The 25147-nt window shown below is 44.1% G+C and overlaps 1 protein-coding gene across 23 annotated transcripts in view; it reads left to right on the forward strand.

Annotated features, from left to right (window-relative positions):
• The window catches only part of LOC147100499 (eukaryotic translation initiation factor 4 gamma 3-like), a 290666-nt gene that overhangs the window by 105864 nt on the left and 159655 nt on the right, over positions 1 to 25147 (forward strand). For 22 of the 23 annotated variants that reach the window (XM_085966798.1, XM_085966800.1, XM_085966802.1 and 19 more), the window contains one exon: positions 24433 to 24525. In XM_085966798.1, coding sequence (XP_085822924.1) covers positions 24433 to 24525 — 93 coding nt within the window. Of the gene's footprint in view, positions 1 to 24432; positions 24526 to 25147 lie in introns of those variants that run through there. The other variant, XM_085966816.1, reaches the window with a different exon arrangement.

The following is a 25147-nucleotide window of genomic DNA, read 5'->3' on the forward strand; positions in this document are numbered from 1 at the left end:
TTTCATGGCTCTCTATTTTTTCCGCCCACGTTTCTCCCACCTGAGCTCGAGTTGATCAGAACCTTTGGTTTCTGGTAGTGTACGAGCCTTATTGTGATTTTATTGCGTGGGATTCTTGGATTTTTAACGGATATTTTGGGAACGGTGTGCCAGATTTAACTGGTACTTTGAAAATGAATGTAGTACATTTTTAATGAGCAGCATTTGAACTGCTTATTTGCCATGCTCCTTGGGTTTATTTAGCATTGTAGCATACTTAATACACTGCCAAAGAAACATCAAGGCCCAAGGAGACTAGAAACAGGTTCAAAAATGTGCAGTGGTACAGAGCTTGGACCAGTATTTAATCTTTTAAGCTGTTTACAGTCACTGGAACCCTTGCGACGTTTGTTTGGTATTGTAGCAGCCCTAAACCTGAACACTACAAGGACCACAGTCACCAGGAACATCTTCAAAATGTGTATCTCGCTTATCTTATGTCTGATCTCTTGTATTATAATATATTACTTATAGTATGATTAGTGCAGACAGCACACCTTGTTACAGATGCAAACAGTTTTAAAATTCCAATTTGCAAAGCTCCTAGACCAATCGACAATTAAACTCGCAATGACTTGAGGCTCTATTTACTTAATAATTAGACTTTGTGGCCTTAAAGGAAATGGCTCCCACCCGAAGGATGGTGTCTTGCTTCTTTCCTTCTAAAACAAGGCAGCATACGACTTGCCTGTGAGCAACACCAGGGGAGGTCTGATTGTGATGTTTTTAAAATGGCACACCTACGCTCCAATATTGCATGCAGTGGCCATCACACTGTACAGCGCTGTAAATTCCTGGAAAAACTTCTCTTGCAGAGGCCACTCCTCTGTCCTGAGCCTGAGGTTTGATTTGGAGTAGTTGACTAGAGTTTGAATTCTTGGGTTTGGCATTGTTGACCACCTAAAAGATAGTTTTGCAAGGCTATTTCAAATGCTGCTGGTAGTGAACGTAAACCGATGGGATTTTTTTCTCTCGCTGCAAAGGAGATTGAGCGCTTTGCCTGTAAAACACATGGCAGCAGGGTGTTCCTTTTTCAGGATTAAATTCTGGGCGCCTCCTCCAAAACTTGGGCTAGTTTTCTTAGGACAGTAACTAATTTTCAACAAGATATATTGTGCCAAGGTGCAGACACTGCTTTTGCTTGGGGCTGTTGAAGAGATGCATTATGGCTAGAAAAACTTTTGCTACTTGTAGTTCTGAAAAGCACATGGTTTTTGGCCCACTTGGCGATCTAGTTCTGAATGCCTTCTCCAGGAAGGAGATGATCAAGATGCTGCCATGCATCACCCAAGTGATTTAGACAACTGCTTGGGATGCAGACGATGCTGGTAATGCCATGTTTATTAATTCAAGGTATTGTTGGGCCTTCTCCTTTGAATTCCTGCAGTCCTTGTGGTGGTGGTCCCCTGATGGAGTTAGCAAGAAATTCCAGGATCTTGATGGCGATGAAGGAAAGTGACAATATATGTCTAAGTCAGGATGATGTGCAACTTGAAAGTGATGGTGTTTCCATGATATTGCTGCTCTGGTCTTTCCAAACTTGAGCCTTGCAGATGGTTCAGAGGTTTTGACGGGTCAGGGGGTGAGGTCTTTGTCACAGAATACGCAGGCTCTGCCCTCCTTAGTAGCCATAGTGTTAAATGTGGCTTGTCCAATTAAGTATCTAATCAGTGGCGATTGTGGTGCCATTGAAGGTTGCTGGGGGTGGTTGGACTTTTCCTTGTTGGAGATGGTCCTTGCCTATCACTTATGTGGTGTGAATGTTACCTGCCACTTGTCAGCCCAAGCCTGAATGTTGTCCAGGTCCTTCTGTAGGCGAGCATGGCTGTTTCATTATTGGAGGAGTTGTTAATGGAGCCGAACACTGGAAGAATCAGTGAGTAGCTCCATTCCTGGCCTTATGATGGGCAGGTCAATGTGGCAGCTGAAGATGGTTGGCCAAATACCTTGGTTGAATATTACCAGAGTGAACTACCAATAACAAACTACTTTCATTTGGTCTGATGTTGACCCCAGGTTCTGCAAATGCTTTTCTCCGGGAGCAACCTCTAGGGCAGGCAGAATTCGGTGTATACTTGACCTGAATTCATAATTTGCAATGAATATACATTCTTTTAAGAAATAAAAACCCCACAGGAAAAGTGGTCCAACCCTGGCTAACAAGAGAAGTTATAGATAGTATTAGATTAAAGAGGCTAATAATGTTGCCAAAAAGAGTAGTAAGCTTGAGGATTGGGGGGGTTTTAGAATTCAGCAAAGGATGACCAAGAAATTGACCGAGAGGAAAATACAATACAGTAAACTAGCAAGAGACCAAAACAGATTGTAAAAGCTTCTATAGGTATGTAAAAAGGAAGCGATTAGTGAAAGTAAACGTGGGTCCCTTACAGGCAGAGACAGGAGAAATTATAATGGGGAATAAGGAAATAGCAGACATTAAACAAATACTTTGTATCTGTCTTCATGGTAGAGGACCCACAAACCACTCCAGAAATAGTGGGGAACCAAGGGTCAGTGAGCAACATTCCCTGTAAGCTGCACTTTGTCCTGCATGGCTTGTTTCTTTTAATGCACGATCCCTTTAAATTTCTGCGCATGCGGGGTATTTATAATGTAAAAGCCGGTGAGCGGCCTGCGCGGGACCGCTAAGATGATTGCACGACCACGCGGGAACGTTGCTAGTGAGAATGAGGAACTTAAAGAAATTAGTGTTAGTAAAGAAATAGTACTGGAGAAATTAATGGGACTAAAAGCCTGATGGCATACATCCTAGGGTTTTAAAAGAGGTGACTGCAGAGATAGTGGCTGCATTGGTTTTGATCTTCCAGAATTCCCTAGATTTTAGAATGGTCCCCACTGATTGGAGGGTAGCAAATGCAACCCTGCAATTAAGAAAGGAGGGAGAGAGAAAACGGCACTGCAAGCCAGTTAGCCTGACATCAGTCGTAGGGAAAGTGCTAGAATCTATTCTCGAGGATGTGGTAACAGGGCACTTGGACAATCATAATATGATTGGGTGGAGTCAGCATGGATTTATGAAAGGAAATAGTGTTTGAAAAATCTGTTAGAGTATTTTGAGGTTGTAAATAGCAGGGTAGATAAGGGGGAACCAGTGGATGTAGTATATTTGAATTTTTAAAAAGCATTCGATAAAGTGCCACTTGAGGTTATTGCACAGAATTAGGGCTCATGGGATTGGGGCAATAGATTTGCTTCATTGGAGTGGTTAAGGGACAGAAAACAGAGTAGGGATAAACTGGTCATTTTTGGGATGGCATGCTGTAACTAGTGGGGTACCGCAAGGATCAGTGCTTGGGCCTCAGCTATTTACAATCCACATCAGTGACTTAGATGAGGGGACTGAGTGTAATGTATCCAAGTTTGCTGATGATACAAAGCTAGGTGGGAAAGTAAGCTGTGAGGAGGATGCAAAGGGATATAGGCAGGTTGTGAGTAGACAAGAACGTAGCAGATGGAATATAATATGAAGAAATGTGAAGTTATCCACTTTGGTAGGAAACATTGAAAAGCAGAATATTTTTTAAATGTTGAGAGACTGGGAAGTTTTGCTATTTAGAGGGACCTGGGTGTCCTTGTACATGAATCTCAAGTCAACATAGGTGTACAGCAAACAATTAGGAAAGCAAATTGTAAGTTAGCCTTTATTCCAAAGGAATTGGAGTATAAGAGTAAAGAAATCTTACTGCATTTATGTAGGGCCTTGCTGAGACCACACCTGGAGTACTATGTACTGTTTTGGTCTCCTTACCGAAGGAAGGATGTACTTGCCTCGGAGGGAGTGCAACGAAGGTTCACCAGACTGGTTCCTGGGATGGGGGGATTGTCCTATGAGGAGAGATTGAGTGGACCAGGCCTACATTCCCTGGAGTTTAGAAGAATAAGAGGTGATCTCATTAAAACATACAAAATTCTTAAGTGGCTTGACAGGGTAGATGCAGGGAGGAGGTTTCCCCTGGCTGGAGAGTCTAGAACCAGGTGTCACAGTCTCCGAATAAGGGGTCGGCCATTTAGGATTGAAATGAGGAGAAATTTCTTCACTCAAACGGTTGCGAGTCTTTGGAATTTTCTACCCCAGAGGGCGATGGATGCTCAGTCGTTGAGTATATTCAAGACGGAGATCGATAGATTTTTGGATACTAATTGAATCAAAGGATATGGGGATAGTATGGGAAGGTGATGAGGTAGAAGACCAGCCATGATCTTATTGAATGGCGGAGCAGGCTCGAGGGGCCAAATGGCCGACTCCTGGTCCTATTTCTTATGAATTACTGGCTTGTCTGAGCATCCCTAGCAGAATCTTTGAAAGAAATAGTTCTGATTGTTCTCTACCTCCGCTGTGTAGGAGCAATCCCAACTGCGAGCACAGTCCTAATTTCTGAGAACAGGCTACAAAAGTGCTCAGTAATGCTTGTGGGTACTTGGGGATATTGGGGGCAGCTATCTTTATTCTCTCCTCAGGGAGTGGCTTCTGGCCTCACTTGTACATGGTGGTTGAACTTTGTTCAGTGGACGCGACTGCTGCCAACGAACCGGAAGCGTTCTGCGCGTGCGCGCTTCCGGTTCGTCACGGGAGCGGGCTCGTTAAAATGGGTTTTTTTACGTGCCGGGGAGGGAGCGGGCTCTGAGGGGAAAAAAACCCAGAAATACCATGCTTCCGGTTCCAGATTAATGCGCAGTGCGCTTCTGCGCAGCTTGCGGTCGTTGGCAGCAGTCACTCCATTGTTCAGTGGGGAAAACTGCCCGATAGAGATCATCCCCCATTATATGGTGGAAACCTTGTATCTTTGTTGAAGAACAAAAATGACAATATAAAAACAGGCTTTTTTTTAGTTATTTCTGGGACCTTTCCTATGTAATTGCATTTTATATGCTGAAGATATTTAGATACTGATTGGTTCAGTTGGTAACAATCTTCTTTGAGTCAGAGGAATTATCAGATCATGACCCACTACAGAACTTAAGCACATAATCTAGACTTATCACCCCAGTGTAATACTGAGAGAGTGGTATTTTATCAGAGCAGTGTGCCTGTTCAGATAGATGTAAAAGATTCTCTGCGACAACTCAGAGGAACAGGGAGCCCCCTCCAGCCTGGCCAATATCACCTAAAAACTGATCGACTGGTTATTTGTCATTGCCATTTGTGGGGTCTTGTGTGTAAAACACGAGCCTGTTTGCTTGCGCAATTACATTGTACTTCACAGTAATTATTTGTGCGTGGAGCACCTTTGAGGTGTTTCTACGGACATAAGGTACTATATAAATGTCAATTTATTTTGTCAGTTCTGGAATTTATCTGCATCCTGTTTCAAAGGTGATTAATACATTGTTGGTCCTTTTAATTTCACATTTTGTGAATGTATTTATCATGCTTTTGTTGAAAAGGATTCTTTTGCAATAATTTCATGTATTAATGCTGTGCAATTTGGTATAGTGCTTGAACTTGCAGTACGCCTCTTCCCTGCATCAATACTTAAAAGCATGCGTTTGAATTTGCACTGCAGTAGAACTGCAAGCAGCTTCAGACGGAAAGGGAGTGTCCATATTAACTATATTGTGCCGTGAAACGTGGTTCCTGCAGTAATTTCATCCTTTCAGCCTAAACGGTGCAAAAATCCCTGCAGGTTTGATCTAGTTTTCTGTTCAGTGTGTGGTGCAAAACTGAGTGCATGGAGTGTAGGCATGCAGAAGGAGAGGAGCATTGATTGATGATTACCGTGATCTGCTTTCTATACTGCATTATGTTTTGTTCTGAGGAGACGCCCACATTTGTGACCTGCATGTTTTTGATGCTGCAGACACTAGCTCTGGGCTTGATGCTTGTTTGCATTGGAGTGGCGGGGTGTGACAAAAAATGGAAACACACTTTTTTAACCTGGAACAGAGGTGGAAACAGCCCCATTCAAGTGCAAATATGTGACTAATGTGGGGGCTTTGGTTTAACCTGTGCAATCTGCTGTATTGTGTATATGTGAAGTTGACTGTCCAATTCTGTCTGTTCTGCTGGTCTGCTAAGCCTGCCCATGAGAAGCTGTTGGAAGGTTTAACCATTTGAGTGCTGACACCACCTTTCAAAACCTGCAATGTTTGTGTTCATGTAAAATCTAGAATATTTTTTTGTACAGTTCTGGGCTGAATATTTTCTAAATTGTACAGGAATATTCAGACTTTTAGTATTCTAAAAAGAAACTCCCGGTTCTTTTTTGTTTCCATCTCTTTGGCCATGGTAATCCACATTTTGAGGCTCGCCACAGTGACCACATAAATGATGGTCTGCACGGTGAGTGGGATTCTGTTTGATTATATCCATGCCCATTAGGGCAAACGATATATGTAGACCACTGAAACAAACATTCTGCAATTTAGCTGTTGTTAATTCTGCAATTTAGCTGTACTGCCATTTTATTTTATTGAAAAGGTTCAAAAATCAAATGGAGCAGTAACCTTCATTACTTAAAACCAAATTGAATATGAATATAATATTATTGCCATAATCTTTTTGCATGAAAAACGGTCAAGTAAAAATGCAAAGCACATTAGAGGAGAAATTAGATTTTGTTCAAACACATCGGTGAAGCAACTTGGTTATGTGGCTTTCTTTCCGTGTTTTATGTGCGCAGCTTGCTCTTGAGTTGTTGTGTAAGAACCTGACAACACACTGCGAGTTTGACCTGGAGTATGCTGTACCACTGTGGTTCTGTCATTGCTTGACATTTTAATATTCACTAAATGTTGATACAATAGCCTGTATTTTCCGGGGACTACGGGTACATACGCGCCCATAAGGGCCCCTGCAAGTTCTGGGTTTTCGCGCGCGAAGCGCATGCACAAAAACCCGGAACTTGCGATCTGTCAAGAATTTTCTTGACACTGGTAAAAGCAAATACCCCAGCTCTCCGCCTGCGAATGTCCTTTTCCCGGGGATGCGGAGGATCTGTCACTTTTTGAAGTGCAGTCACTGTTGTAATGTAAACAAGTTTAAAACAGTAACAAAATCCAGTGCATAACACACAATGTTTGAATTTGGGGATTGTGCTCTTGCCAATTTCTGTAATAGCAAAATACTGCGGATGCTAGAAATCTGAAATAACAGAAAATGCTGGAAATACTCAGCAGGCCAGACAGCATCCGTGGAGAGAGAAACCGAGTCAACAGTTCAGGTCTAGGGCCCTTCATCAGAACTGGAAAAAGCTGGAGATGTAACCGACATTAAGCAGGTGCAGAGAAGGGGGGTGGTTTAGGAGGGGAGGAAGGCATTGAAAGAACATACTGTGCTTATGCAAGAGGCAGGAAAGATAAAATGTTGCAAACGGGAATGGCAAAATAATACAGCATGAAAAATGGGGGCAGGGGTTATTGTCTGAAATTGTTGAACTCAATGTTGAGTCCGGCAGGCTGTAAAGTGCCCAATCGGAAGATGAGGTGTTGTTCCTCGAGCTTACGTTGAGCTTCATTGGAACAATGTAATAGGCCGAGGACAGAGAGATCAGAGTGGGAGTGAAGCGGCGAAGTAAAGTGACAGTCGACCGGAAACTAAGGGTCACCCTTACAGACTGAACGGAGGTGTTCCGCAAAGCGGTCGCCCAATCTGCGTTTGGTCTCCCCAATGTAGAGGAGACCGCATCGTGAGCAGCGAATACAGTATACTAGATTGCAAGAAGTACAAGTAAATCGCTGTTTCACCTGGAAGGGGTGTTTGGGGCCCTGGACAGTGGGAAGGGAGGAGGTAAAAGGGCTTGTGTTGCATTTCCTGCGCTTGCATGGGAAGGTGCCAGGTGAAGGAGAAGGGCTGTTAGTTTTCCCAGTTTCTCCGTCTCCGCCGCGTCTATTCTGACGATGCCACCTTCCATATCAGTGCTTCCGACATGTCTTCCTTTTTCCTCAACCGAGGATTCCCTTCTACTGTGATTGACACGGCCCTTGACTGTGTCCGTTCATTTCTCGCACTTCTGCTCTCACCCCTTCCCCTCCCTCCCAGAACCACGATAGGGTTCCCCTTGTCCTCCCTTTTCACCCCACCAGCCTCCACATTCAACGGATCATTTTCCGCCACCTCCAACGTGATCCCACCACCAAACACATCTTCCCCTCACCTCCCCTTTCAGCATTCCGAAGGGACCGCTCCCTCCGCGACACCCTAGTCCACTCCAAAATCACCCCTAACAGCCCTTCTCCTTCGCCTGGCACCTTCCTGTGCAAGCGCAGAAAATGCAATACATGCCCTTTTACCTCCTCCCTTCCCACTGTCCAGGGCCCCAAACACCCCTTCCAGGTGAAAAAACGATTTACTTTTACTTTTTGCATTTTAATATACTGCATTCGCTGCTCACGATGCGGTCTCCTCTACATTGGGGAGACCAAACGCAGATTGGACGACCGCTTTGCGGAACACCTCCGTTCAGTCTGTAAGGGTGACCCTTAGTTTCCGGTCGCCTGTCACTTTATTTCGCCGCTCCACTCCCACTCTGATCTCTCTGTCCTCGGTCTATTACATTGTTCCAATGAAGCTCAACGTAAGCTCGAGGAACAGCACCTCATCTTCCGATTGGGCACTTTACAGCCTGCCGGACTCATCATTGAGTTCAACAATTTCAGACAATAACCCCTGCCCCCATTTTTCATGCTGTATTATTTTGCCATTCCCGTTTGCAACATTTTATCTTTCCTGCCTCTTGCATAAGCACAGTATGTTCTTTCAATTCTTTCCTCCCCTCCTAACCCCCCCCCCCCCTTGTCTCTGCACCTGCTTAATATCTGTTACATCTCCAGCTTTTTCCAGTTCTGATGAAGGGCCCCAGACCTGAAACGTTAACTCTGTTTCTCTCTCCACGGATGCTGCCTGGCCTGCTGAGTATTTCCAGCATTTTCTGTTGCTAATTTCTGTAATTGTTTGTTTAATTGTTTTATTGCGATATTTCTGATTTGAATGAATAATTTAAATGTAACGCTACATAAGGTTACTGTTTAGGAAACCTTTTTCTGTTAAATTTATGTTGAAACATATAATGTTACTTACGCATAATATCACAAAAATGTGTGAAAATGCCTTTCACAACCTCCAAACGTCCCAAAGCGCTATACAGTCAATTAAGTACTTTTGAAGTGTAGTTCGCAGATGACACGAAAATTGGTGGGGTGGTAAATTGCGAGGAGGAAAGCCTCAGGCTACAGGACGATATAAACGGGTTGGTCAGATGAGCGGAAAAGTGGCAAATGGAATTTAACCCTGAAAAGTGCGAGGTGATGCATTTTGGACGGACAAATAAGGCAAGGGAATACACAATGAGTGGTAAGACCCTAGGAAGTACAGAGGGTCAGAGGGACCTTGGTGTACATGTACATAGATCTCTGAAGGCAGCGGAACAGGTAGATAAGGTGGTTAAAAAGGCATATGGGATACTTGCCTTCATTAGCCGAGGCATAGAATATAAGAGCAGGGAGGTTATGATGGAGCTGTACAAAACGCTGGTGAGGCCACAGCTGGAGTACTGTGTGCAGTTCTGGTCGCCTCACTATAGGAAGGATGTGATTGCTTTGGAGAGGGTGCAGAGAAGATTCACCAGGATGTTACCTGGGATGGAGCGCCTCAGCTATGAAGAAAGATTAAACAGGCTGGGGTTGTTTTCCTTGGAGCAAAGAAGGCTGAGGGGGGACCTGATTGAGGTGTACAAAATGATGAGGGGCGTAGATAAAGAGGAACTTTTCCCCTTAGTAGGGGGGTCAATAACAAGGGGGCATAGATTTAGGGTAAGGGGCAGGAGATTTAGAGGGGATTTGAGGAGGAACTTTTTCACCCAGAGGGTGGTTGGAATCTGGAACTCAATGCCTGAAAGGGTGGTAGAGGCAGGAACCCTCACAACATTCAAGAAGCATTTGGATGAGCACTTGAAATGCCATTGCATACAAGGCTATGGACCAAATGCTGGAAAATGGGATTAGACAGGACAGGGGTGGATGGGCGGCGCGGACACGATGGGCCGAAGGGCCTCTTTCTGTGCTGTAAAACTCTATGACTCTATGACTCACCGTTGTGATGTAGGAAACCCGGCAGCCAATTTGCGCACAGCAAGCTCCCACAAACCGCAATGTGACAATGACCTGATGACCTGTTTTACTGTGGTAATTCCTGCTCTTCGCCCTCTCCTTGGTGTGGAGTGGCCCTTTATGCAAACAGTTGTATGCTGTTTGAAAAAACATTTCCACTCTTGTAAGTGATAGATGCATGATGGTAGAGTTAAGTTACTGCTTCCATACCTTGATTGTTCGCAGTAAAAGTAATTTGGCCTGCTCTTCTGAGTGTCTGTATTCAGATCCGAGTGATTTCTCAGCTCATGTCCCAGTTGTCCTTTATTGCTAGCGGGTATCACAATTCCTATCATTCTTCGTTCTTTGCATCCTCCATGCTGCTGCAGTGAAGCCGAGCCTTGTTACCTCTCAGTGCTGTTCTGTGGGGAAATGTCACACTTAAACATGACCCTTTAAGATCTTGAAATTGGGATACTGCCCAGGTGATCCTTTCCTGTCCCAGTTCCGTATTTTAAAAAAAAAAGGTGCCATCCCCTATTGAGGCTTCAATTTTTTCTCACTGGGTAAAGCTTCTCCACTTCTACAAGACAACTAGGACTCTGCGCTGGTCAGAAGGAAGAAGGTGGCTCACCTTCCCGGACTGAGCCCTCAAGCTCAAAGTCTTCAACTCGAGTGGCCCCCAGAGTCTGAACATGGCTGCCCCAGATGGGTTTCATCGTGCTGTCCTCCCTTTTCACTGCACCATAAGGAGGTGTTATATGTGCATAAGTAAACTACCCTGAGTTCAGCTGATGGGTGATAAACCCCTCTATTTACCACCTCCTGCTGACTCAGCATTCATTTATCAGGTGCTGTCTCCTCTCAAGGCAACACATCCAGGGAACGCATTCAATCTCCCAACCACAAATTTAGTGAGTTCTGCATTAAGGGTTGATTCAGATGCGGTAGTCTGCTAGGAGCATAGGAACAGGAGTCGGCCATTTAGCCCCTCGCGCCTCTTCAGCCATTCAATGAGATCGTGGCTGATGTGTGACCTAACTCCATATACCTGCTTTTGCCCCCATATCCCGTAATACCTTTGGTTAGCAAAAGTCTATCAATCTCCATTTTAAAATTAACAATTGACCTAACACAACTGCCGTTTGCAGAAGAGCTCCAAACTACTTCTCCCCTTTGTGTGTAGAAGTGTTTCCTAACTTCATTCCTGAAAGGCCTGGCTCTAATTTTTAGGCTTTGTCCCCTGGCCCTAGACTCCCCAACCAGCGGAAATAGTTTCTCTCTCTAAATACACGATCAGTTCCCCTTAATATCGTGAAAACTTTGATCAAATCACCCCTTAACCGTCTAAGTTCCAGGGAGTACAGCCCTAGTTTGTGTAATCTCTCTTCGTAATTTAACCTTTGGTGTCCAGGTATCAGTCTGGTAAATTTCCACTGCACTCCTTCCAAGGCCAATATATCCTTCCTAAGGTGCGGTGCACAGAACTGCTCGCAATACTCCAGGTGTGGTCTAACTAAGGCTTTATACAGCTGTAGCATGACTTCTAAACCCTTGTATTCTAGTCCTCTAGCTATAATAGAGAGAGCATGAAAAATTCTTGGCAAGTAAAATCAAGGAAAACTCAAGGATGTTTTATAAATATATTAAGAGTAAGAGGATAACTAAAGAAAGGGTAGGGCCTATTAGAGATCATGAGGGTAATGTGTGTGTGGAGGCGGAGACGTCGGTAGGGCTCTTAATGAATACTTTGCGTCTGTTTTCACAAAGGAGAGGGGCGAAGCCGATATTGCTACCGAATAAACATAGTGAGAGAGGAAGTATTAAGGGGTTCAGCAGCTTTAAAAGTGGATAAATCCCCAGGTCCAGATGAAATATGTCCCAGGCTGTTAAGCGAAGCAAAAGAGGAAATAGCAGAGGCCCTGACCATCATTTTCCAATCCTCACTGGCTTCAGGTGTGGTGCCGGAGGACTGCTAATGTGGTACCCTTGTTTAAAAAGGGAGAAAAGGATAGACCGAGTAATTACGGGCCAGTCAGCCTAACCTCGCTGGTGGGAAAATTATTGGAAAGAATTCTGAAGGACAGGATAAATCTTCATTTAGAAAGACACAGATTAATCAAGGATAGTCAGCGTGGATTTGTTAAGGGAAGGTCGTGTCTGACAAACTTGATTGAATTTTTTGAGGAGGTAACAAGGAGGGTAGATGAGGGTAGTGCATTTGATGTAGTGTATATGGACTTTAGCAAGGCTTTTGATAAGGTTCCGCATGGCAGACTGGTCACAAAGTTAAAAGCCCATGGGATCCAGGGCAAAGTGTCAAGTTGGATTCAAAACTGGCTCGGAGACAGGAAGCAGAGGGTAATGGTTGATGGGTGTTTTTGTGACTGGAAGGCTGTTTCCAGTGGGATTCCACAGGGCTCAGTACTAGGTCCCTTGCTTTTTGTGGTATATATCAATGATCTAGACTTGAATATAGGGGGTATGATTAAGTTTGCAGATGATACTAAAATTGGCTGTGTGGCTGATACTGAAGAAAGGAAGCTGTAGACTGCAGGAAGATATCAATAAATTGGTCAGGTGGGCAGAACAGTGGCAAATGGAATTCAATCCAGAGAAGTGTGAGGTAATGCATTTGGGGAGGGCTAACAAGGAAAGGGAATACACATTAAATGGTAGGACACTGAGTAGTGTAGAGGAACAAAGGGATCTTGGAGTGCATGTCCACAGATCCCTGAAGGTAGCAGGCCAGGTAGATAAGGTGGTTAAGAAGGCATACGGAATGCTTGCCTTTATTAGCTGTGGCATAGAATACAAGAGCAGGGGGGTTATGTTCAACTGTATAAAACACTAGTTAGGCCTCAGCTAGAGTACTGCGTGCAGTTCTGGTCACCACATTACAGGAAAGATGTGATTGCACGAGAGAGGGTACAGAGGAGATTTACAAGGATGTTGCCGGGAGTAGAGAATCTTAGCTATGAGGAAAGACTGGATAGGCTGGGTCTGTTTTCCTTGGAACAGAGGAGGCTGAGGGGAGACCTTATTGAGGTGTATAAAATTATGAGGGGCCTAGATAAAGTGGATAGAAAGGACCTATTTCCCTTAGCAAAGGGGTCAAAAACCAGGGGGCACAGATTTAAAGTAATTGGGGGAAGGTTTAGAGGGGATTTGAGGGCAAATGTCTTCACCCAGAGGGTTGTGGGGGTCTGGAACTCACTGCCTGAAAGGGTGGTAGAGGCAGGAACCCTAACCACATTTAAAAAGTACTTGGATGTGCACTTGGGATGCTGTAACCTGCAGGGCTACGGACCAAGAGCTGGGAAGTGGGATTAGGCTGGATAGCTCTTTGTTGGCCGGCACGGACACGATGGGCCGAATGGCCTCCTTCCGTGCTGTAACTTTCTATGATTCTATGATAAAGGCTAACATTCCATTAGCCTTTTTGATTATTTTTTGTACCTGTAATGATCTCTGTACATGGACCCCCTACGTTTTTTTGGACTGCCACTGTTTCTAGCTTTTCACCATTTAGAAAGTACTCTGATCTAGCCTTTTTAGGTCCAAAGTGGATGACCTCACACTTGCCTATATTGAAATCCATTTGCCACAGTTTTTCCCATTCACTTAGTTTATTAATATCTCCCTAATTTTAAGCTTCCATCATGCTGCTTACAGTGCCGCCTATCTTTGTGTCAAATACACCAAGCCAGTTTCTGTCACCAGGCAACTAGGTACCAGTTTATAGTCAGAACACCAGTGGCTGACCCAGGGAATGTATCCTTACATTGGTGGAGGATCTCCTAGACTGCCGCATTGCTCTGGAAATGAGCATGCAGATCATTGCCATGGGGATCTTGTTCCACTGTTTTGCTTTGCTGTGGGATTTGGGGGTTTCCACAGGAGTTACAGGTCAAGCTGTTGCAAAAGGCTTTTTGGCAAACAAGTGGAAGAACTGTTTGAAAGGCACAACTTCAACCAGCAGAGCCTTTGGGCTATTTCTGGAATGATAATCGAGCACAATCCAGTTGAGACACTAAAGCATGGTCAGTATCCTTTTTTGTGTGTTTCAATTCAGGTACCAGGGTTCTCCCCACATCAGCCTCACTGGTTTCAGGAATAATCTCATCCACCCAGCAGTGATCCCAACCTCCCAGGTCGAACAGGTCAGCAATTACTTGTGCCAGTGTGTGGCCATATAGAACAGATCACAAGTACCGACTGCTTGGATCAGGAAGTGCCATTTGCTTTTAGGCTTGACCTGGTGAGCCTCTCTGGGTCTGCTGACTACCCAACCTCCCTTCTTGGCCCCTATGCTAGCTAATATTGTTAACGGTTCCCTCTCCTCTGACACTGTCCCCCTCCCTTTCAAATCTGCCATCATCTCCCCCCCCCCCCCCCCCCCAAAAAAAAAAACCCATACTTGACCTGTGTGTCCTAGCAAACAACCTCCCTTTCCTCTCAAGTCCTCAAATTTGTTGCTGCCATCCAACTCTGTGCCCAGCTTCCCTGCAATTCCATATTTGAACCTCTCCAATCAGGCTTCTGCCCCTGCCACAGCATTGACATGGCCCTTATCAAAGTCAGAAATTATATCCTATGTGACTGTGGTAAAGTTTCCCTCCTCCTCCTTCTCGATCTGTCTGCAGCCTTTGACCAAACTATCCTCCTTCAGCGCCTCTCCTGTGTTGTCCAGCTGAGTGCGACTGCTCTTGCATGGTTCTATTCTTCTCTATCCAGTTGCAGCCAGAGAGTCTCTTGCAATGGCTTCTCTTTCCGCACCTGCATCATTCCCTCTGTAATCCTTTAAGGATCTATCCTTGGCCCCTCTGCTATTTGTCATCTACACGCTGCTCCACGGCAACGTCATCTGAAAACATAATGTCAGATCCCACATGTACGCTGATGGCACCCAGCTCTACTTCACCACTACCTCTCTCGACCCCTCCACTGCATCTGATTTATCACACTGCTTGTCCAACATCTAGTATTGGTAGAACAGTAATTTCTTCCAATTAAATATTGGGAAAATCAAATTCATTGTCTTCCCCCCCCACCACAAACTCCATCTTTAGCCACCAATTCCAACCCTCTCCCTGGCCACTGTCTGAGGCCGAACCAGACTGTTCGCAACCTCAGCTTGTGATTTGACACCAAGCTGAGCTTCCGACCATGACCGCATACTTCCACTTTCATAATATTGCCCGTCTCCACCCCTTCCTCCACCCATTTGCTGCTGGAACCCTTGTCCGTGCTTTTGTTACCTCCAGATTTGACGCTTCCAATGCTCCCCTGGCCGCCCTCCGTAAACTTCAGCTCATCCAATACTCTCTTGCCCGTGTCCTAAATTACACCAAGTCCTGTTCACCCATCACCCATGTGCTTACTGACCTACATTGGCTTCCAGTCCAGCAACGTCTCGAATTTAAAATTCTCATCCTTATTTCCAAATTCCACCATGGCTTTGCCCCTCCCGATCTCTGTAACTGCCTCCAGCCCTACAACCCTCTGAAAAGTCTGTGTTCCTCTAATTCTGGCCTCTTGCGTGTACTTGATTTCTTTCATCCCACTATTTTTGGTCACCTGTTCTAATATCTCCTAATGTGGTTCGGTGTCAAATGTTGTCCGTTTCTGTGAAGCGCCTTGTGATGTTTTACACATTAAAGGTGCTATATAAATACAAGTTATCGTCATATATGATACTTGGATGAAGGGGCTACTAAACAACCTGCTTTTAGGCCTATGCTGACACTTTGTCATGCCCCACTGCTAGGTGAATGTCATCCTAGTGACTTGCCCTCCAGTTTCTTTTCCTTCCCTGTGAAGAAACTTCATGCTTGTACCTTGGTACCTCCCTGGCATGGGAGCTCACCATTTGAGGAATTATAGACTCAAAAATCACACCTAAGCACTTTTGAAGCAGTGGCATTGGCAACTGCACTTGTGGGACCTGTCTGAAACTTTATTTTAACTGATCAGTTCAAAAGCATTTGGAAGTTGATTTTGTATGAATAAAACCCATGGACTATAGCCTCGAGTCCCTAAGGGTGTATCGCACTCTTCAAATCTGGTTCATGCAGATTTAAAGGGAACATTACCAAGGAGGGAAATAGAGTTTACAATTATATTGCGCTTTCACATCCACAGGACATCCCAAAGCATTTTGCAGCCAATTAATTACTTTTGAAGCATAATCACTGAGTTTTAGGCAAATGTGGCAATCGTTTTGCATAATAGTTTAACCTCAGCTGTTGATGAGGAAGTGGTGGAGGGGAGAGATTTTCCATTTTATCGAGTGTAAATCTGCTTCGTTGAGCCGCATCAGGTGTCCTGGCCAAAAAAGAGATTTTTGTTGCTCAGTCCCAGTTTGTTCCAGGAATTGGCATGCTTTTTGCTCCTGAATGCTAAACCGGGTGCTCAGACATAACTGCAGAATTCAGTGCTTTTTGAGATTTGAGCCATTTCCTTTTCCATAGTCATGGTCTCCCTTTGTTATTGGAGGATACAGATTTTAAGATATTACTGATGGCTTACCTCAAAAAGAACAAAATTGATTGGAAAAAATTCTGTCCATTCTAAATAATTGCCTGCTGTCAGAAGATTTAGGTAATACAGGAAACTTTCTGGTATCCGGCACGGACGGGACCGACGTGGTGCCAGTTCATCAACAATTCCGGATAACCGAACGCTATAGTAAAAGATACGGAGCTCAGAGCTCCGTATAAAGCAACAAACCCTGCAACAGCTTCAAAACAATCGGCACAAGTTGCAAGCATCTCTGCAGCTTAGCTACAGCAACAAATGGAGTAATAAAAGTAAAAAAAAGTTACCTGAACCGACTGCTGAATATTGCCGGTGGATAGAGCGTTCCAGTTATTTAGGGGCCGGTTAATCGAAAGTTTCCTATAAATGTATTTCTTCACGAGAAGAAATATTCTTGCATTTAATAGATCATAATGTTAAAGCTGCCTGGGTTGTGCTGGAAACTAACTATCTGTTGAACAGTACACAGTACATTCCCCACTGGCTTTTACTGCCAAATTTCATACCTCCCTCGCCCCCCCCCCCCCCCCCCCAAGGTGTTGATTCCTTGCTGGTATACAGTTCCACTGGCAGTGAGTAGCCTTTCGTGCTTTGGCTAACTGCACAAAGCAGGATTGGAACCAGTATGGCTTAGTGCTGCACTGAGTGGTGCCTTTGTCCGTTACATTATCAAGGAGCGTAGCATTGTACTTTTAATTATGTTGCTGGCCAATGTCTCTAGCGTCGTCTTCTATCTTATTTTATAAAAAGATCTTCCTGCCTTATAAAATGCTACACTGTAAGGTTGCTGAAAGATGGTGTGTGTGTTGTGGTTGACTTGTTTGCCTGTGTTTCCCCCATGAACCCTGTGATGAAGTACTTTGCCTCAGGTTGGCCAAGATCAAGGGCTCATTTGATCTTGCAGTTACAGCCCCCACTACGTATAGTAGGCACGTTTGTACCAACGCGATTTGCCCATTATACGCATTATAAACTGGTTACTGAGTTTTGTGTGTTCAGGATTCTGTTTGTATCAATGGCCATACAGTTCACATCACAGCAAAATACAGGACAGAAACAGAACTCATTTAACACGCACAAACGAATTTTTTTATAGCTTGCGTATTATTTTGTTGTGTGATTTTTGAAAAGTCTGTTATACAGGTACTTACGTTGTCCGAAATTTCAGTTTTTGCCTTTTGATCATAATGTTATCAAACTGATACACTTTCAAAGGGTGGCTATTCAATCTATAACCAAACAAAGCCGGGGGATTCACTTCAAATTCTAGTTTAAAAAATCGACCATAATAACCCTGTAGCATTGATCAGCCAAAGTAGCGCGAACATCATGTTGGTTTGTGGACGTGGATTCCTTCTGGTTAGACAGGTGAACTATACATAATATAGTACAGTACCAATCGTGTTTATTGGTAAAATGTATTGATTTTCCAGCCCCTTTGTATCGGATAATGACTTATTTCACTGGAAATCAACAGATGACCTGCATTTAGCGAACAGCTGATTGAAGTTGTGTGAAATCTCCCATCAGCTGTTCACACTGTTAACAACTACGGGAGACGGTTGGAAAGCAGAGACTTTGGGCAGCTTCAATCGGCTGTTCCTGGGGCATTAAAAACAGATCAAAGGGGTGGACAGTGCTTTCAATAGTCAAGATTTGTACCAAATGGATTCCTTTTTGCTGATATATTTTGCATTACAGTGGCACTGCAGTATTGAGGCACTTGGCTCCTCAGGTGAATAGCTAACTGTACTGAATGGCACTTTCTAACCAGGTGCGAAAAGCTTACTGAATTGCTCGAAATAGTCAGCGTGCTTAATGTGTTCTAAGCACTGCTGTGGGAATGGCAAATGGTTAGCGCCATGTGCCCGATATAGGTGGCTGCCCAGGATAAGCATGGCCACGGGATGTGCCAGAGGACTGGAGAACCGCTAACTTAGTACCATTGTTCAAGAAGGGTAGTAGGGATAAACCAGGGAATTACAGGCCAGTGAGCCTAACATCAGTGGTAGGGAAATTATTGGAAAAAACTGAGGGACAGAATTAGTCTCCACTTGGAGAGGCAGGGATAGTCAGCATGGCTTTGTCGGGGGGAGATCATGTCTGACCAATTTGATTGAATTTTTTGAGGGGGTGACTAGGTGTGTGGGCGAGGGTAGTGCAGTTGATGTAGGCTACATAGACTTCAGTAAGGCTTTTGACAAAGTCCCGCATGGGAGACTGGTCAAGAAGGTAAGAGCCCATGGGATCCAGGGCAATTTGGCACATTGGATCCAAAATTGGCTTAGTGACAGGAGGCAGAGGGTGATGGTCAAAGGTTGTTTTTGTGACTGGAAGCCTGTGTCCAGTGATGTACCGCAGGGATCGGTGCTGGGTCCTTTGCTGTTTGCAGTGTACATTAATGATTTAGATATGAATGTAGGAGGTGTGATCAGTAAGTTCGCAGATGGCACGAAAATTGGTGGAGTGGTAAATAGCGAGGAGGGAAGCCTCAGGCTACAGGACGATATAGATGGGATGGTTAGATGGGCAGAACAGTGGCAAATGGAATTTAACCCTGAAAAGTGTGAGGTGATGCATTTTGGGAGGACTAACAAGGCAAGGGAATACACAATGAATGGTAGGACCCTCGGAAGGACAGAGGATCAGAGGGACCTTGGTGTGCATGTACATAGATCCCTGAAGGCAGCAGGACCGGTAGATAAGGTGGTTTAAAAGCCATATGGGATACTTGCCTTCATTAGCTGAGGCATAGAATATAAGAGCAGGGAGGTTATGATGGAGCTGTACAAAACGCTAGTTAGGCCACAGCTGGAATACTGTGTGTAGTTCTGGTCGCCACACTATAGGAGGGATGTGATTGCATTGGAGAGGGTGCAGAGGAGATTCTCCAGGATGTTACCTGGGCTGGAGCGTTTCAGCTATGAAGAGAGACTGGACAGGCTGGGATTGTTTTCCTTAGAGCAGAGAAGGCTGAGGGGGGACCTGATTGAGGTGTACAAAATTATGAGGGGCATAGATAGGGTAGATAGAAAGGAACTTTCCCCCTTCGTAGAGGGGTCAATAACAAGGGGGCATAGTTTCAAGATAAGGGGCAGGAGGTTTAGAGGGGATTTGAGGAAAAACTTTTTCATCCAAAGGGTGGTTGGAATCTAGAACTCACTGCCTGAAAGGGTGGTAGAGGCAGGAACCCTCAACATTCAAGAAGCATTTAGATGAGCATTTGAAACGCCATAGCATACAAGGCTACGGACCAAGTACTGCAAAATGGGATTAGAATAGACGGGGCTTGATGGCCGGCGCGGACACGATGGGCCGAAGGGCCTCTTTCTGTGCTCTATAACACTATGACTCTATAAGCGGCGGGGACTGTACAAATGGTCATTTTACCATGCTGTAGGTTAACACATTAGACACCAGCACTTTGTATGACCAGGCATCTAGTCTAATTTGATACATAATCTACAACCGCATTTGTTTTTTCTCCCTCCAGGAGGTTGGCAGTTCAATTAATTCCCAATGTGTAGCAGAGAATAAAAAGGATGTGAATTCAATTTAGAGTGTAGATCATCACTTTATCTCAAAGCAGAAATCACTGCATTTAGGTTGTGAAATAAAAACTTATTCTGATGAATCATTTTGATCTAATGTTTATATCTTGTGAATGCATTTTTGATTGTGAACTTGAGGGACTTCAGTTATGTGGAGAGACTAGAGAAGTTGGGGTTGTTCTCCTAAGAGCCGAGAAGGTTAAGAGGAGATTTGATAGAGGTGTTCAAAATCATGAACGGTTTTGATAGAGTAACTAAGGAGAGCTGTTTCCAGTGGCAGAAGGGTCGGTAACCAGAGGACACAGATTTAAGGTAATTGGCAAAAGAAACAGAGGGAAGATGAGAATTGTTTTTTAACACAGTTATGATCTGGAACGCACTGCCTGCAAGGATGGTGGAGAACAGATTCAATCGTAACTTTCAAAAGGGAATTGGATAAATACTTGGAAATGCAAACTTTTGCAGGGCTATGGTGAAAAGAGCAGGGGGAGTGTGACTATTTGGATAGCTCTACCAAAGAGCTGGCACAGGCATGATGGGCTGAATGGCCTCCTTTAGTGCTGTATCATTCTGATTCTGTGAAAAACTGGCACTTATGAACATTAAAAGCACATCCTGTGGAGAATAAAACATGCATGCAGCATTCTGTCTATATCCGACAGTTTGTGTGTGTGTTTTTTTGATTTAGGTCTGACTGTCATAACCACTATGCTATCGTACCCATGTTGTGATATGTTACTGGACTAGCAATCCAGAGGCCTGGACTAATGATCTGGAGACATGAGTTTAAATCCCACCACGGCAGCAGGGGAATTTAAATTCAGTTAACTAACTAAATCTGGAATAAAAAGCTAGCATCAGTAATGGTGACCATGAAACTATCGGATTGTCGTTTTTAAAAAAAAAAAAAAAAAAACACCTTGTTCACTCATGTCCTTTAGGGAAGGAAATCTGCCGTCCTTACCCGGTCTGGCCGATCTGTGACTCCAGACCCACAGCAATGTGGTTGACCCTTAACTGTTCTCTGAAATGGCCTAGCAAGCCACTCAGTTGTATTCTAGAAGGCGGCTCACCACCACCTTTTCAAGGGCAATTAGGGATGGGCAATAAATGCTGGACTTGCCAGTGATACCCACATCCCAGGAATGAATTAAAAAACACATTGATGCTGTTAATATCCTAGCCCTGTTCGCTGCCTCCGCAAGATCCTGCAAATCCATCGGCAGGATAGGCGCACCAACGTCAGTGTTCTTGCTCAGGCCAACATCCCCAGCATCGAAGCTTTGACCACGCTCGATCAGCTCCGATGGACGGGTCACATCGTCCGCATGCCTGATACGAGACTCCCAAAACAAGCACTCTACTCGGAGCTCCGACACGGCAAGAGAGCCCCAGGTGGGCAGAGGAAACGCTTCAAGGACACCCTCAAAGCCTCCTTGAAAAAGTGTAACATCCCCACCGACACCAGGGAATCCCTGGCCCAAGACCGCACAAAGTGGAGGAGAAGCATCCGGGAAGGCACCGAACACCGAGTCTCTTCAGGGGGAGCAAGCGGAAGACAAGTGCAGGCAGCGTAAGGAGCGCCCGTCAACCCAAGCACCCCACCCACCCGCCCCTTCAACCACCGTCTGCCCCACCTGTGACAGAGACTGTAGGTCCTGCATTGGACTCATCAGTCACCCGAAAACTCATTTTTAATGTGGAAGCAAGTCATCCTCGGTTCCGAGGGACTGCCTAAGAAGAAGAGGAGTTCTGTTCTGGATGAAGTAGGATAATTCAGGTTGCCAGATGTACTTGTATGTCACTCCATAAAGACAGAATAATGAGCTTTGTCTAGGTAACCTTGTAGTTCAGGCAGTTGCCCTTCAAGTAATGGTTCCGTCAAAACCAGGGCCAATAAGGGAAAAAATACCATGAATATGATGTGTCATTTACCCATAAATCAGTGGTGTTTCTAACCAACTGGTGCACATTCTACTATTGTGCAGAGGTGGTGCTGAGGGGCAGTGACACTCGGCCCAACCAAGCAATCGCCTGTCCAGTCTTAGCCTGTGGCTGAGAGCAAGCGTGACGATCTGAGCAGCTGGAATTGGTTGTCTTTATATATTTTTTTTTTAAATGAACTGGTTAATGCCTAAATATAATACCTTTTGTGGGTACAAAACATTTTTGGTATGCAATTCAGGATGGTTAAATTGTTGTTGTAAGCAATGCAGATAAAAAGAAAATGCTGTCAGTGCTAGACATCTGAAATAAAAAGAGAATACTGGCACTGCACAGCCGAAAAATACAAGTTCATGTTTCAAGTAAAGACCCATCGCCACAGCCATCATATGCTGATGAATCCACTGTGTATTCCAGTATTTTGTGCTTTATTGCTTGTAAGCTGTAATGTTTTCCAGTATATGATTTGGCCCAACTTCACACATTTTGTATTTCTGATTCTGAAGCCAGTGCCGCCTCTCCCCTCCCTGTGTGTCTCCTTCGGAAAGTGTTGAAAGTAATGGAGTTTGTTCAGGAGATGAAACCCACGTAAACAGTGATGGAATAGTTAACTCTGCTCGGTGTAGAGACAGTGGCATAATGTCTTGTTTGTTACCCGAATATACTCAATTGGCTTTAATGAGCTTTATTTTTTGTTGTTTTGCACAGGCTGGTGTGCTTATGACTAAAAAAAATTCTTATCCAGGGTCAAGATTGGGCTAACTTTAGCTGTCTGTAAAATTTTTTTTTACATGGCTTTGTGAATGACGAAGAATGTGACTAACTGATTTGGCAGGATCTAGCTGAATGAAATGGGACATAAATAAGGTTGTTTTGATAATGGACAGTGCATCCAGCTGGGGCTCGTAACAGAATGTCCCCGCAGCACGCTATTGCTGACATGTAAACATCATGTAAACACTCTCTGGCCCTATTTAATTTCACCAAATCCTTGACTTACTTTGAGATGTTGCTGCTTTTGTGGGTTTTGATTTGCATTGAGAATTCTGTACTTTTTTTGGGGGTGGGAAAGCAGGCAGTGGAAGCGGCGCCCCCTCAGAATTAACTCCAGGGGGGTATCTTTTATCCCTCCTTATCTCGGCCTCACTGATTCCCGACACTCGCTATCCTCCCATATTGAGAGGAGTTAAACTTGCAGTTGCTTCCTGGCACTCCCAACACTTCCTTTTTATTTGTACGTCAGACGGCCTGTTTCAGCAGTCTGGGGAAGGATCCCTCTTGGATTGTGCAAAAGGGTAGTGAGACTGTCTTGTGACTCCAGTGAGCTCAAGGGATTTCCCTCCCCTGAAGTACTATTAATGGAACAAACAGTTTGTTGTTTTGAGGCTGTTGAAGCAATAAACAAGATAGGAAAACCATTTCTAGAAGATCAGTTCTCCCTCTAGCTTCTGGATTCTCTGGGATTTAACGAGTCTTGGCTTGTCTCCGATATCCCATCATTGTATTAAAGTTGGTATTTATATTGTGGTTCGATCAATAAATAACTGTGTGTAGTTACTCGTCTATTGTTCCCCCTGTAATGTAAACACAATACGCACGTGCAGTTGGTTGAAAGTTACAATTTGTGAATTAATTTCTCTCCGCTGGATGAACAGTCAGGGACTGGCGGGTGGGCCGTGCAGGCTGGCAATTGGAAAATCACTTAAGCGAACAGCATCAGCAAACTGAGTGCCCAACCTGCAGGTGCCGAGAAAGAATGGCACTGCTGCCCCAACTAGTGCAGTAACACCCCTGGAAGTGGTGTGTATACTGGATTCTCGGGGCAGCAGTGCTTTCTCGTGTACTTTACAACATTGACAGCAGGACTGTAATACAGGCTATGAAATAAATAGCTTTATAAGAGTTATCAGACATGTCTACATTTTCTGTGCCCTTTTTTTAATATGGTCACGATGTAGTATAAATTATTGCTGTGTATGGGTCCAGTAGGGCTGTAGTGTTCAGATAATTTCATTGTGATGGCTGTGCAGTAGATTACATTTTTCAGAATGGAATGCTATTACGCAGTGGGCATTCAGCAGACCACTTTGAGAGGAAGCTATTAGCAAAGACTGCTATAGTTGGATTAGTGTTAAACTTTGGGTAATTATCCTTGTTCTAAAATCACAATGCTATCCATTCAAACTGTGAACATTATCTGATTGTACTGATTAAGATCCGTTTGATCTGTTTAATGCATCTTGAGCATTTTACTGTTCTATTAAATTAAGGATTTATTTGCAGTTTTTAATGTAGCCATATTTCTTTTATGCAGGCTGCCTTCCAGTCTGGCCAGAATGCAGCTCCTCCTCCACTTGTGTACTCCCAAAATCCACAGACAATGACTACGCAACCACAGACTAGACAGGTAAGATGCCCCTGGGGAATGTCACGGCAGCATCTTGACTTCATTTCACATTAAAAATTGTGGTGTTAAAAGGCATGCTTTTGGTGTAATGCATTTTATTTTCAGTGCTTTCCACAACAGAATAATTGTCAGGCAGTCAGTGATGGCAATGCTGTTAACTAATAGGTGTAGTTAATAGAACTAGCTATACCATATTTGTACAGAAACTGGTTCATATCAGCAAAGATGAATTAGTAATGTAGATGTGTTATAAACTCAATTTTCATAGAAAATATAGCAATCTGTTAAATGATTTCAGAATTACTGTCTTGAGTGTCATGCCTCTTGAATAGTCATTTACTCGCAAATTATTGCAACCCAAAATATGCTGAATGTATCTGTGAATAACATGGAATCTGTTCAATTTATTAAACTCAAAAATGAAAACAACTTCTGGGCATATTGACGTGCAAAGACTTCTTGTTAGCTGCACGATTGAGCTAATGCTTGTTGTCCGCCTTAATTAACAAAGACTGGCAACTGAGTGTCATTATCAATACCCCTTTTGATAGTTGCATAGAACAATAGAGGATTATTACTTGCCATGGATCCTTCATTACCTGTCCACCCTGCAGCATCCTGC

The sequence above is a fragment of the Somniosus microcephalus genome, chromosome 25 (assembly GCF_052327205.1).
Source record: "Somniosus microcephalus isolate GS21.2 chromosome 25, FLI_Smic_1.0, whole genome shotgun sequence".
NCBI lineage: Eukaryota > Metazoa > Chordata > Chondrichthyes > Squaliformes > Somniosidae > Somniosus > Somniosus microcephalus.